This window comes from Struthio camelus, chromosome 1 (genome assembly GCF_040807025.1).
Source record: "Struthio camelus isolate bStrCam1 chromosome 1, bStrCam1.hap1, whole genome shotgun sequence".
In the NCBI taxonomy this organism is placed as follows: Eukaryota; Metazoa; Chordata; class Aves; order Struthioniformes; family Struthionidae; genus Struthio; species Struthio camelus.
Window position 1 is genome coordinate 69,800,270 of NC_090942.1, and position 15,248 is coordinate 69,815,517.

At 44.2% G+C, this 15,248-nt stretch overlaps 1 protein-coding gene across 1 annotated transcript in view; it reads right to left on the minus strand.

Moving 5' to 3' along the window:
• Positions 1–15,248, minus strand: part of CACNA2D4 (calcium voltage-gated channel auxiliary subunit alpha2delta 4) — a 134,432-nt gene that overhangs the window by 87,291 nt on the left and 31,893 nt on the right. Inside the window, exons 12-18 of the mRNA XM_068929936.1 lie at positions 14,291–14,404; positions 13,139–13,217; positions 11,270–11,403; positions 8,122–8,199; positions 6,726–6,806; positions 4,025–4,099; positions 2,506–2,592 (exon numbers count right to left, since the gene is read on the minus strand). Coding sequence (XP_068786037.1) covers positions 2,506–2,592; positions 4,025–4,099; positions 6,726–6,806; positions 8,122–8,199; positions 11,270–11,403; positions 13,139–13,217; positions 14,291–14,404 — 648 coding nt within the window. The remainder of the gene's footprint in view (positions 1–2,505; positions 2,593–4,024; positions 4,100–6,725; positions 6,807–8,121; positions 8,200–11,269; positions 11,404–13,138; positions 13,218–14,290; positions 14,405–15,248) is intronic.

Sequence of the window (15,248 nt, forward strand, 5' to 3'; positions counted from 1 at the left end):
GAAGCAAATCAACAACTGTCTGAGACAGCAATCTCAGAACTCCTCAGCTCTAGCTAGTCTGTAGGCAGGCTACTGTTTCTCTGCCCAGCACCCATGCAAGAGTGGTTGTAGGTGGGTGCTAAGATCCAGGCTGGCTTCTTCTTCCTCAATAGCTCCTTCTGCACTGAGAAGTCAATCAGCTATAGTCCTGGTGTCTGTGAGTCCTCATACTACTTGATCCTTTTTACACAGGACAGTTATAGTGATGGTTGGCACCCACTTGCAAAAAAGTGCAGGAGAGTTTGGATGGAGGAGTCGTCTGGTCTGTGCTGAAGCACCCATTCCAGACCCCCCAAACAGCAAGTGCTCCTGCTTGCCCGCGATAAGCTACGCAGTCCCAGTCGCTAGTAGTGAGCGCTGACTCCTTCCAGTGTCCTCTTGTGCGCTTTCAAACCAACACAAACATACAGTTTACCTGAGGGCTTTTCATAATATCTAGATGTTTAGCCACTCAGTTTCAACATCGGAAAGATCCTGGCAGGCTAACTTCTTCTTCAGTGGCTCTGTCAAAACTGAAGGAAGTCTGCTTGGGTGAGAGCTCCTAGACTGCTGGGCAAGATCCCTGACCCTTCCCCTTTCTCCTCACACGGAGAGTATCCCTTTGGTGCTTTAAGGAAGCTGAAACCTCCTTGCTGCCCAGTTGTGGGTGGTACTATTGTGTACCAATTTGAAATTTCTAGAAAATGCCATTTTTCCTCTCCTGGATTTCTTTAGGGCCTGTGGCTACATTACACATCATTAGCACTTGGGCATATTTTTCCAGTCTGATTTTGCTGCTTATCAGTGTTGCTGAGATTATACTGCAACTGATGTTGAGTCTGTCATTGATCTAATAGCATAGCTGCAAATCTGAGTGTTGAAATGTTGGCAGCTTTCTGCTGCAGTGGGTGTATCTTGAGAGTCTCTAGACTTGCTGAAGTCACACTGCAGATATTGTTCACGTCACTGATTGTCTCTGTACCCTCAGTGACTGCAACCTTTCTGTCTTCTGGAAAAGGCAGTACAGGAATATAAAGTGGTTTTGTTGTTCATACCTCTGTTGAGTTTTTGTTACTCTGGATAGTTTTACTCTAATTGCCTAAGCACAGAAACCTTACACTTTGCATCGTTTTTATGTTCAAGTATCAAAATTTTTTGGTCACACAGGAACTTGCTGGCCAAATAACTATGACACAAAGGTGGAGGCCTCTCAGTTCCTCAAAGCTTTTGTGAATTAGCGAACTGGGTAGAGAAGAGCAACTCTAAAACTGGTGAGCGAGAAAGAACTACAGCGGGAACAGAGCTCCTAGAAGGCAGCAGTGAACCCACACGAAGCCAGAGGCAACCTGCATCTTATTGGTTCAGGTGTGTGTAAAACTTAATTTTGTCTTGCTGTCCACACTTCTCACACAGTCTCATTGTGTTTCCTTTCTCAGTCTGCTGCCATTCCAGTTTCTGAGTTCCTTCGGCATGGCCCTTTGTACTTGCGCTAGCGACAGCAGTTACTTAGGTCCTCTTGCTGGGCAGTTCATTTGTCCTCCCTGTTTGGATGGATATCTATAGCATCAGATCTGTTTATGTCAGCAATCTCCTCTGTAATCCACAGGCATGTGTCCCATGGATAATTCTGTCTTACTCCAAATGCAGTTCTTGTCTTAGCAACTTAGAGTATTTATTCCCTCCTAATTCCTCTTTTGAGTAAAAGAAAACAAGCTACAGCAGAACCTCTCTGCCTTCCTATTATATCTGGGTTCCAAGTTCTGAAAACACTTTTTATCAGCTGTTCAGATGCATACTTGTTCACTTTTTAGTAATTTTGCTCAAAGGGGAGTAAAAAAGGGCATTTTCCATTTTTTCCCTCCTCTCGTGAGCTATTGTTTTCACTGCCTCAACACTTGTGGAGTGAAGTGCTATTTGGAAATTTGTTTCTTCCAAGTGTCTAAGTCCCTTATGCTCTTTGTTTATTATTAATAAAAACTATGAGCTTTAGTCTCTTGGTGAATTGCACTTTCTTCCTTGCTGTGGATCTTGTTAGTTGAGTGGCTCCAACTATATCTCATCTACTATAAGTATGAGTAACATCATGGGAGGCTTCCATATTCCTAAACTGTCTTGACTTTATATTACGTAAACTGCATACAGGGGTGCAAAAGCTACTGCCAGGATTTGGGCCACGTGCATACAGACTGGCTCCCAGGAGCACCCTCCAAGCGCTTCCATGCTCCTGCCAGCACCTTCCCCCCCTGTTCCATGGGAGGGAAACCTCATGTTGAGAAGGAAGACAAGCACATTGCAAGGGAGCAACAGCCTTGTCCTTTTGTAGACCACCAGCCTCTCCTAGGTTGGGCCAGTCACTCACAGAAGAAACCAGGAGCATCTGTTGCCTGCTGTAAGCGTGCCTCTTCCCTCCTCCTCCCACTGTACATACACACAAACTAATAGAAAGACGGAGATACAAGAAGGTTATAATGGGTTTCTGATACTCACTATTTCATCCTGATCTTCCCATTCCACTTCTGAGAGATCTACACTGTTGTAGTTTGGTTTAGGTTTCAGTTTCTTTCCTTCTTTATACTGGGGTTTATTTAAAAAAAAAAATCCAAGTAAGCGGTTAGGTAACTTCCCAAACTAACCCTGTAAAAATTTGATATTTAATTCATAAAACAGGAGTGCCTCATTTATTCTCTGACTGGCAAAGCAACATCTGGGTACAGGTTGGCACCTCAGCCCCATGCCATTTATTGATGAATGTGAGCAATCTGGGGCTAGGGGAGTTAAAGCGGGAAAGGCCATTTCAAGAGTAAGGGACAAGCAGGAACATAGATAAACTTGCAGGTAAAGGCTACAGCCTGATTTGCGGGAATATTCTACTAAATAGATGAGTGCAATACACTGTCCTCCAGCAACTCAGGTGTTGCCCACAGCTAAGAGTGTAATCCCATTAAAGTGATAATAACACCAGGAGATCTTTTCTGATGGGAATTAGGCTTTAGCTTCACTAACAAAATGGTTTGCTTTTCACTTGAAGCTAACTGGTGGAAGTAAGCTATTTCCCTATAATCTTCCTGGATAAAAACAAACAAACAAAAAAGGTGTGCAGTAGACTAGGAGAGGCCCATCCCAGGTAGAGGATAAAGCACTGGCCTTGCCTAGGCCCCATCCTGGAAACACCACGGCTCCCTTCTCTTCACGCAGTGGAGTAACTATCCATGCCTGTTGTCTCCCTGTACAAAGGGACCTTTTTGAAGACAGCTGCTGTGAAGGCCTGTTGTGGCACTTTCTCTTGCCAGTTGTCACACTAACACTTATAGCTGTGCACGTGTGGATTTGTGCACACAGGCACATATATGAAATGTAAAATGCATCGTGTGTCTGAGTATTTGTGCAATGAAACCCTTCATGTGTTGCAAGGAGGTGTGCAGTCTGGAGATCCAGGTGGCACCGCAAAGGAGACAAGTTGTCCTTATGTCCACTCTGCCCCTCAAGTCCCAGAAGGTCTCTGCAGCCTACTAGTCCCTTCGTTGTCTCTGACTTACCAGGATACTAGGATTTGTGGTATTGGATTCTACCAGCCTCAGATTCTCAAAATGTCCAACCCTACAGCTGCTGAGCAGCTATTATTGGGGTGTTAACTCATGCTGAATCTTCCAGCAGATGTGCCTGAATGAGGGGAATTGTTTCTGCAGTTTGATACTCAGCAATGAAACCTTGCATGCATGCAAGTACATGTGCACCCACAGTATAGCAAGCACACACAAATACAGCGCTCACATGCTCTCTTACAGAGAATAGGCAGGCAGGCCACCTTACACTTCATGCACATGTGCATGCATGTATACATCAGTGTGTGTGTGCAACTGATTTCTCTGGCCCTCATGTTCATGGTGTCTGTATATCAGAACCTGATAGCCCTCACAGCTCAAAAAATATGTGAGAAATCAGGAGTATCCCTGAGAGTCAGTGTTTTCAAGTGAGCAAAGGTCCTCACATTCACAGCTATACATACCAAAGGACGGAGGTCTGGGTGTGAAAGGATGTAGCCATTGTTAGTGTTCAGAAAAGCGTATCCATGGACACCCAGCTGGAGAAAGAGGCATTAGAATAATTAGCTCTGCTTTTTCTAGAAACACTGCTGTGTAAAGGATGCTGCAGATACAGCATCCTTCAGAATCAACATTCAGAAGTATTTTCCGTTTGAAGATATTGACCAACAGAAGGCAGGCTCCATCCCAAACCACCTGCCTCTGTATCTTTGGCTGCTCTGTCTGAGAAGACTGACTGCGCTTGTATGCACAACTGCATGGGCAGGTAGTAGATTAGTGTACACATTCAGAAAAGATGCACTCTTAGAGTCTGTGATTGTCTTAGCTGAAAATCACCATGCAGAGGTAGAATTAGCTCTCCGCAGCAGTCACAGCAGATATGTACATAGAACAGGGAGTAAGGTGAAATATAAACCGTACAATAACAGCTGTGACAAGTGTGTATACTGATCAGTATATATGTACAACAGTGAATGGACAAGTGAATGTGAATCTCACAGACATCTCTGGAAATCCAGCCTTTAGATGAGCTTTGCATTATGTGTCAGTGTTGGCAAGGCCAGATCTAGCCTAGGTCAATTGCGCAAGCCTACATACAGTCTCAAAATGCTTTTTAAGGATTAGCATAAGCTAACAAGAGCAGACACTGGCTGATCTGATCTGCAAGAGATTTCTGAGAGAGAAATCACTCAGATCAAGCCCATACATAATACCAATTCCAGCTAAACCTTGAATTGCTGAAAACCCAGTGATAGCCTGCACTTGCCAAAACAAGAAGTGTCTCAAGGAAAACAAGAATGGCTGAAGTTTCTATCTTGAAAAAGATGCAGCAACTTCATATTCTTATAGAGACAATCTATCCTGGAGGAATAACAATAGGGAAGTGGGGAGGTAAGTCATTCGCAATCAGTCTGTACGTTTTTGAAGGCAATGTTTTATCTATTTCACACATCCCAGACCAAAACTTTGGTCTGTCTCCACATGAAAGAGTTTCTTTGGAAATCACACAGAGCTCAGCTCAGCATGGAGTCTCCTTCGCTGGAGATATTCAAAACCTGCCTGGACGTGATCCTGGGAAATGTGCTCTAGAGGACCCTGCTTGAGGGGGGTTGGACTAGATGATCTCCAGAGATCCCTTCCAACCTCAACCATTCTGTGATTCTGTGATGGCAGACTGAAGTCAGTGCACACTGGAGCAGGACTTGGATCAGCAGCTTCCCTATTGGCTTATTAAAGCTGAAGTTTCTCAGCCAGTAAGTGGGGTCATGAATGTATGAACTCTCAACGGCTGTAGCTCTGGAATGGCTCACTGAGCCTTTGTAACTCATATACCAGGGGATCCAAGCTGAGGATGCTACGTTTCCAAACTGGACTGGAGCTGGAAGAGCTTCTGCAAAGACATATTCTGTCTCTGATGTAAAAAAATCCTTCAATTAATTTTCCCTCCTTCCTTGGCACTGACTGGAGGAAGCAGTGGTGTTCCACCTTGTTCCGGAAGAAAGATTATTGTCACACATGGCCTTTGAGTGGCATGGGGAAAGGAAGATGAAGGGGAATTCATCTTCCAGAGAAAATAAATATATATAAAAATGGAACCTCTTAGACAAGGTTCCCCCAGTTCCAAAACAGCTACAGAGAGGTACTCGTTCCTGGGTTACCTAAAGGATCATTTCTACAGCTGCATGCAAACGGTCTAAAAATCCTCTGTCCAGCTCTGGAAGCACCACGCAGATTCATAGCTTCTGGCAGCACTTTCAATCCTGTGAGTCTTTATCACTCTGACTTCAGACAATTACCTAACAGGTAGTTATTGTCTAGTACTTATTTAAGGGAGACTAGAAGCTTTGCGGCACAAATTGCTTGAATTCTGTGCTGATTTTCAGTGGTTACTGCTGTCTCCTGGCATGCAGGCTGATTGGACAGGTCACTGCACAGAATTTACAGCAGAAACCGAGTAAAACAGTGTATCTCAGAGTATATTCTAGGGATAAGTACTTTTTTTCCCCCAAATATATTGAACATAGAGCTGATGGAAACTGTTGGATTAACAATCCTGGAGAGCAAATACTCCATCCAGGTACAGCACAAGTGAGTGAGAGCCAACTTCCTGTACGCTCTCCTGCCAAGAAATCTTCATGCTGATCTGGAGAAAGAAACCCCTAGGCATGACAGAACAATTTGGTCTCCGCAGTCCATTCAGCCCTCAATTTTTCTGCCAAGAGCATTGACAGTGAAACTAGCTTATTTTGTGCCAGCTGGCATGGCAACCTTTGTCCACTGGGAAATGGATATAAAACATTAATTCTTCTGAGATAGGCTGCCAGGTCTGTATTATCCCTGAGGGATCTAAGCTGGTGACCACCAAGATGCAAAGGCTCCATGACCTGTTGCCAGTCCACTGAATCATCCAGTCCCTGTATTTCTAGAGCAGCTTAAGAGCTTCTACTGGTGAATGGTGAATTCTCATGTGTCATGTTGAAATCACACATCATCGCATCCAACCTCTCTTGCTTTCTGCTCAGAGGTCTTCCTACAGGCAGAGGAAAGATTTTTCATAGAGTCATTCCCATGGAAGAATGAGTGATGTTTTCGCTGTGTCAAATGATTGTAATAATATAATAATGTTTAATAATAACAAATTGCATTATCTCAAGTCTTTCTTACCTTATACCGTGGTGCAAGTTTTAACAGCTCCCTCAGTGGCACATCAGAGCCCACCACACCCAGGAGAATGCCATGAGATCGCTTAAAAATAAAGGAGAATCCACTTTCAGAAGCAAAACTTTGGTAGCTTTCGACCTGTCCCTGACTGAATACTCATAATTGCCTTTCTAGTAGTCTCTCTCAACGTTCTCTCTGGGCTTGTGTGAATAAGTTCATTCACACCAACTCATATACCTCAAAAAGTGTCAAAAGGGTTGGCTCCAGTGTTTGGGAGTATTTCCACCCAATACTTTCAACGTTTCTGATAATGATTCAGAAGTATTATAAAATCACTGAAGCAAGATTTGAGGACAAAAACCGTACATGCAATAACAGTAAGGACGGGGCAATTGTGCAAAGCAATATGGATTGGTTGATAACGGGGGCCAACTAAACCAAATGTAAAATTATTCCTTGAGGAAAAAGGAATGCAGGAAATCCCCGCAAAATGGGGGACTGGTTGTTTAAAAAGCATTTGGGCGTAATGGTGGAAAAATGACGCACAAGCTCCCACTGCAGTGCTGTGGTAATACAAGTTAAGGCTGACCTTGGGTGGAGAAGACAGACTATCTGCTTAGGAACCAGATGAGGAGTTTATCCCTTTGTATAGCAATGGTGAGGTACAGTCTATCACTTTAAAAGAATGATGAAAAACTGAAAATAGTGCAGAAAAGAGCCCCTAAAGAGTTTCAAAACCTGGAAGTAATGCCCTTATCAAAGATACTGCTCAAACTTTTTATCTTATCAAAAGCAAGACAGATTTGATTTTACTGAAGTGTAGAAGATGCTTCCCAAGGAGAAACTACCAATGACTACAGTTTTTTTAATCTAGCAGAGAAAGCCGTAATGATGGAAAGGTGAAGCCAGACAAATTCAGACTGGAATTTAGCCACCAGTTTTTAACAGAGAGTGAGAAACCACAGTGGAGAGAGCTCAGGGCTGGATGCCTTTCTGGAATGACATTTTTGCCAAACACAGTTTACCGGGCTCATGTAGAACCATCTATGTGAAATGTAAAGGTTTGCAATAAACTGCACAGACTAGACAATATAATGATCTCTTCCAGCCTGAAACTTTATGGGTCTGTGAATTAGGCTCAGTTTGAAAATGGAAAATATAAAACAGGGAGAAGTGTCATATTTAAGGGACATTTGGAAGAAACAGCATTTCAGAGGAAATGACAGACTCTCATTTTGACAGAGGAATTATCAGCCACACATCTTGCCAGAAATCCACCACAGTCCTTAATGGCCTGGTGTGCTTTCAGAGGCTCACTGGCTTTAAAACACCACAAAGGTCTGCTGCATCCTTTAACCTCTGCTGGCTGGAAAGGGAGTCAAGCCAGCGTTGCACTTACCGTCTCGTTCTTCTTGCTAAAGACAGGCATAGCCACTGTTGTCATGAGCAACAGACTTTGAGCTTGAGATGCAAAGAGCTGCCACAAAACAACAAGCAGTGTGTTAGCAAATGCGATATCGCAGCTCACCCGATCGAGAGGCACTGGAATTCCCAAGGACCCCAGATGTTTAGTACAATTAGACACCTCCTCGCCTCCCACACCCCTCTAAAAACAGATGGCAGCACTTTGCAATACTCTGTATCCAAGATGATCATAGGACGGATGCTTGCTAGTGTGGGGTGATGAGGCTGGGATAAAAGCCAGTAAAACGTGTTGAAGCAAGAGACGTTAAAGAGCTGTTTTAATGAAGAGACAGGAACCTGCAGAAGCGGTGGCACAATTTATACCCACCACGCAGTGGGAGCATAGGCATGGGCACTTATGCAACATATGTGAAAACCACCAACGCTTGGAACACAGAATTAAGAAAAACAACACAAACACGAGCAAAATCACAGACAATACATATCGTCTATGTTGCAAACAGATGAACAGCATGAATGAGAAACACCACAGGCAAACGTTTAAAAGCCACAAATATACACAGAGCCTACTTATATATACTTGTTACTCAGGCATCCAAGCATAATGGAGACAGAGGCAAAATCACGATACAAACAGGTGCAACTGGTAAGCTGTCTCTACAGGGGATACAGGACATACACAGCTAAAGGGGTCACAGAGGCTCCCAATACTTCAGAAGACAGATACTCTAATAAAAAAAGAGAAGGGAGGTAAAAGAGGCAAGACATGCACAGGAGTCTCCCAAACTTGCCTACCTATAAAAAGCAGGTAATCCCTTGATGCCAGCAACATTTTCCTAGCATCTTTCGTTTGGTCAAGTAAGTAGCAAGGCAAAATCGACCTGTGTCTCTCTTACTGTACAAACTAGGAGCCATAGAGGAGTCAGCCAATAATCTATGCAGTTGCTTGATGGAGATTCGGACCTGGTATCTTGAGTTACTGGGCTGGACTCTTCTTTGTGGAAGCTTCCCATTCATAGCAACACTAGCGCTAACACACAGCAAATAAACTTCACTGGCACTCACTGGGCATATGAAAAAAGAGATCCAACTAAGCTACTGCACAAGACAGACACCCCTATCCACTCTGAATGAACAGCACAGCACAGCTCTCCAGTACATCCAGCATTTCCTCTTCTCTTCTTGACAGCATAACAGGGCTCCCTCAATGCTCTAACCTCCAACCCCCCTCCAGATGTACAGGCCAGCTATGGCTGTGCACTAGCACTGACACACCAACTGGCACAAGGGAAACAACATGCTCACAAAACGCAGGGGTACAGTTACCTCCTCAGATTGTGGCAGCTAGTGAGAGACATGGATGAACAGACGAATAAATAGACGAATGGAGGAATGAATCAAAGACGGGAGAGGCAGGACTGGAGGAAGAGAGGGGTAAGCCAAGAAAAGATGCAAAAAAAGCAGCAAAAAAGTGCAACAGGAGAGACCCTGCTGCAGGCTTGGGAAGTGTGACATCAAACACCAGGGCTGGGTACAGCGTGCTTGCTATTGAAAAAAACTTGCTGGGTACACAGGGGCTCTTCTGGAGGTTTTGCTTAGCACCCTCAAATACCATGTCCCCAGCTCTCCCTTGGCACAGTCCCTGCAGCAGAAGGCACCCCATGTCACCTCACAGAGCTGGTATGCCATGGCTGTATCCTCAGCATTCAGCACAGATGTGGAGACCACTCTCTTCCCATGAGCCTAATACCTGTGCACTGTGATGGTGCAGACCTGGCAACCTTGGGATATTTCTTGGGGTTCATGTGATTTCAACTCTAAGCATGGCATCAGCATAGAGTGATACCATGTGTGACCTGGACTTCCATATTTCCTGCCAAAAAAGCAAAGCTCTGAACTGCTAGTTTTACTCCAGCTCATGGAGAGTTCAAGTTTCTTGCCATGAATCTTACATTCAAAAACTGTGGGTCCCTTCCAGCTCCTTCAGGGCTGTGGCAGACATCCTAAAACTGCTTCTGGCCAGACTTGGGCTAGAAACTTCAGTCCCACAGTGGGACTGAGTTCAGGAAATCATGTAGAGAAATATTTTCACTGTTTTAAAAATATTTTTGCCCTGAGGAGGCAGAAAAAAAATGATGGAGTATTTCTGGAAGAGGCGAATCTGACTTGTGGTTAGCTGTAGCTCTCACAGTTATGCCAGACACCTCTCTGTGATAAAGGTTTTTCCTACACTGAACCCTTCATCTGCCTGGAGAGGCAGAGAGAGCCCCAAAATCTTTTGCGAAGTAAAAAGGGATGGAGAAGACGACTGAGGAAAGTCTTCTATTTGGGGAACTGCAGGGGAAGGCTCTTTCAATGGTGATCTACTCCTTTGTCCTTCCCTTCACTCCTTTGGATTTCAAAGTCACGTTGGCAACACAACACCATAAAACAGGTGCTGGTGGTCCAAACGTGTCAGCTCTTCCCTTGGGGCAAGCCTGAGAGAAAGCAAGTGGCGTTGGGAGTCTTGACGTACAGTCCTTTGTTTCCCTCTCAGTAAGTGCGGTATGTCCTTTACCCACAGGGCTGAGCACAGGGCGACCGTGGTGACATTACATCTTGCCAGCCCAAGCAATGGAAGAGTGAGCCTGCCTCCCAAATTGAGATCTGTATCTTTGAGTGATAAGCAGCATGCAGCTGGCCACTGGGCTGTAGGAAATGAATCTCCATGACCCATACCCTGAGCTGTAAATAATCTTTCCTGTGACTAATCCTTGAGAAGGTAGCCTCCTTTCACAGAAGTACTACTTAAGTCATGCTGTGTATGTGTGATTAGTCCTGGGATCCTGGGTCACTGCAGATTCCCAAGGAGACCTGAGCCTGCTTATACATCTCAACTACAGGAGTGAACAGAGAAATGCTGTCTGTCTCAGCAGATCCAGAGCCCGCTAATTTCTATCTATCTCATGACTTTATATAGTTGTCAGGGCTTTATTTAGGCTCTGATATACATAGGATATTTAAATGGAAGGTCAGGACAAGTTAGATGTCTAAATTTATGAGCTGGATGTCTAACACCTTTGTCGATCTGGCCTGTAGCCACTACTATTTGCTGACTAAAGACTTGTGCTGAAGGTCCTTACCGCACTGTCCATGTAGGCCTCAGTCCAAATAATGTCATGATCATGGTTGATGACCATGGGACGGCTGAGCACATGCAAGTACTCCATCACGTTCTCCTGGACATCTGCCAGCGTGGATATCTGAGTGTAGTAGCCTACATGGAGAAAGAGAGGTGGGAGTCACTCTTCTAACACCCCTTCCATATATGTAAATGAACATCCATGCAAAGTTAGCAAAACGGATGTCAAAGGCTGTATGTACCCAAACAGTTTAGTCTGCTCTTTATAAAAAGTGCCTTTATGTGCCTTGCATGAACAAGTGTCTGTCTTGTTGAAAACTAGAATTTCAAAGCATTGGCTCTGTTCTTCTCAAAATCCTGCCCAATGCTCAAGACCGGAGTCTTGGTATAACCGGAATCACGCTAAGGTGTAAAATGTTTCTTTGAGTTTTAGGAAAAAAACATCACCTAATTAGGCTGCTTCCAGTCCTGGATACCAAACATATGCAAACAAACTATTCCACCAGCCACTATTCCACTAATCCACTTATCCTGTCCGGTTTTATCTACAGCTGAAACTCCCAAATTCTCTTCCACATTTTTTCAGCTGATCTGATAAATCATGTGATGTGGAAGAAAATTTGAAAACAAGGAGCACAAGAGCTATATAATAAGTCTACACAGAAGAGCCAAAATCAACAAGCTTTCTTTAGAGCTCAAGTTTGGTAGGTGAGAAGCCTAGTGCAAAGAGAGTATTTTTGGTTTTTACTTGGTTGTTCAGGAGAAACCACTCTCCCATTTTATGGCAAACTAACAGCACAGTGAATTCCCTGTCACTAGTCTTGCAGCTGAATATGCAATCCAAAATCCAGTCTTTTGTCTCATCTGATAAAAAAATAAAAATGTGACATGTGAGTCATGGTGCTAACAGAAGACCGTTTGAACCTTGAACATCCCCAGCTCACAGATGTTCTGCAGGCCAGGTATTCTTTTCTGTCAACTGTTTTCAGTAGCAAAGGTACCCATGCATTTCACAGTCTGCTGGAGATACTACTCAGACAGAAAAAGAGCCAATATACCTAGCTAGTCATTCCCCAGCTTCAGCCCCAGCCTCCCACCTCCTTCCTTTCCCTGTTCAGGAGTGATTCTAATTTTGCAAGCGTTGCTGGTTTCTGGCTGTCTCCAGATTTACTGAGACCAAGTCATGCGCAAACATGACTCTTTGACTCAAGAGGGGAAAAACTCTTTTATTCCCCTCCTCCTTCCCCTTCATGGACTCTGATAGGACTAAGTGGACTTTTTAAGGAGCCCCAAATATGTAGAGATCACTCACCTACTCTGAATGGATTTTCCCATTCATGCCATTTCATGCCAGCTACAAGGAATATTGGTTTTGGGGCAGGAGTAACAAGCCATTCTGTTATCTCAGTAAAACGATTGGCACACAAAGAGTTTGTCCAGGGTCTAGGGGTTAACCTGTAGACCTTCTGAAAAATGCTGTAAAATCTTTAAAGAAGAGGTGTTTGTTTTACATCTCAGCCAAAAGACAGAGGTTAGTGACAGAGGTTTAGACAGATTGTCAAAAGTCAGCCACTGGGACACAATAAGCACAGGGACTTAAGTGGACTACAGCCAGCATGAATCTCGGTCATAGTGTCCCTTGGCACCGTGACAGGAAAATGTGGTGGTTCAGCACTGAGGACTTGTGTTAGTACGACGCAGGCACACTTCATGTGGACTAGCAGGTCCTGCTTTTTTCCTAGGAGGCCTTCCAACTAAGGGCTCAGTGGACCCCAGCTATGGTGAGAAAGCCATAAAGGGGTTGCAGCCCAGGGGCCCATGGCTGCAGACGATGTGTGATGGGCATTGGGAAGCCATTCCTATACTACACCTTTGTTGTTGCAGGCGATCCATTTCACGTTGGGGGCAAAAGTGACCTCCCGTCCAATGAGGTAAGTGAAAACCCGGACCTGGCAATGAGAACATAAAAGTTAGCCTAAGTAAGCTGTAATCTGCTACCAAAATCCAGACAGCTGAGTTTTGACACCCCGCTATATACTGGTGTAAATGCCTACTTGAGGTGCAGAGCAATAGCTAAAGCAACCTTTTGCCATCAGACAGAGACAGGAGTGTCTTGCTCCATTTGTTTTGCATTTTATGGGCTGGAACTTCATTATCAATTACAGTAAGTCCAGAAAGCCAAGTAGCACTCAGGATCATCTGAATAACAAGGTAGTGTGAATTCTACTAGATTTTATGGTAGCAGCTCTGCCAGGCACTTGCCAAGCACATGCAGAGAGGTTTATGGCTCATATAAATTCTTTACCCAGGGGAACAGCTGGCCATGTGAATCATTTGAAGAAAACTTCACCATTTCTCTTGTGTTTGACCACTAACGATGAAGTGAATCCTGAAATAAACAGCTTTAACAGCACCACACTCTGGTCTCTCAGTAGGCTGCTTGTCTCCCTTTGTGCATTGCCTTTAGCTCAGATGAGGTAAACAAATAAATCATGAGGCTTTAAGATGAGCCATGGTCTATTCCACTTTCACAATCTGCTCTGCTAGTACAAGTCTGTAGTTGCGGACCTTAGAGTAAATAGGGTTGGAAGGTACCTAGAGAGGTCATCTGGGCCATTCCCCTGTCCACTGTTGGGACCAGTCACAGCTGAATCATTCCCAAACAGGACAGGCCTGGATGGGATTAAAATTCTTTGTAGAGGTATTTATTATTCAAAAATACTCCGTTCAGTCTTTATCATTTTATCAGGAAACAGTTTTGATTGTCCACAGCTTTGGAAAGAGATGTGTACGAAAAAAGTCTGCATAGACCTGCAGATATCCGTTTGTGATCCTATCACGTCTAAAATCAGCCCAGTGGACTCCTGTCTGGCTGCTCTGTGTTGTGTTTACATCAGGATGCGTGCGGATATTGGAAGATGTGAATGCTCAGCTCTGCCCAGCATCCTGGCTCATGCTCTTCTATTCCTGCCATGGCACCTGCCTTTCCTCACCCTTTCTATTTATCACTTCCAAGACAAACCTTCCGATCTGGCCAGTTGTATTTTTCAAACACAGCTTCATAATCCTCCACTGCTCCGTCTGTGATTAGCATGATAGCTTGGTTACACAAGCCTCCTTGGCCAGCATCTCTGAACTAAAAAGACAGAGGAGCAGCATTAGTTGTCTCAGCAACTGATTCCATGTAATTGCAGCATGTTTATTCATGATGGGCCAGATCCTGACTCTTTGTGAAACTCTTATACTATCTCCAGGAGGAGTTCTGCTCAGATAAGGACTGTGTTTGTATGCTGCATGTAATTTCTTTTTGTTTATACAGCCCTTCCTAACACAGGTGGTCACAGATGCTTTGTAGAAGTAAAATAACAAGAAAATAAGTGCTGTGGAGGAAGGGTGAGATTCCCTGCTGCCTCACAGCTTGCACAGTTACATTCATTTATGCAAAGTGACTATAGACTGACCATAAACACTGCCATTCTGATTTGACAGCAATTTCTGTCACTTCGTATGGCAGGAAATGTGAGAGGAGGGGGAATCAGACTCATTATTTCAGGCTAAATCCATCAATCTGCCAAATAAAGAGCAGAAAAAGGCAGCAAAACATGAAAAAAAAAGGCTACTGCCATCAGAGCTGAAATAAGTTATCAATGTGCCAAATAGAAAGGCCATACGCTGTAATGACAGAGGACCTGTTATCTGTGAATAAGCGGTATTTAAGGTAGAGTAGAATTATGCTAGGACTCCGGTACAAACATCAATATTCAGTTTCCAAAAACACACGGAGAGGCGTTAAAAGGTGTGCTCTTATAGGCAAGCCAGAACCTGACTGTTCAGCCAGGAAGACCGGCCTCTGAAAGCTGCTTATCTAATGCTCCTGAAGGCAATGCCATTTGCCCTCTCATGCCCTCGGGTGCAACGGTTCTAGAGAACTAAGTGCTTCGTGGATGACCATCATAGGTGTTGAACTAACAGTCACCAGA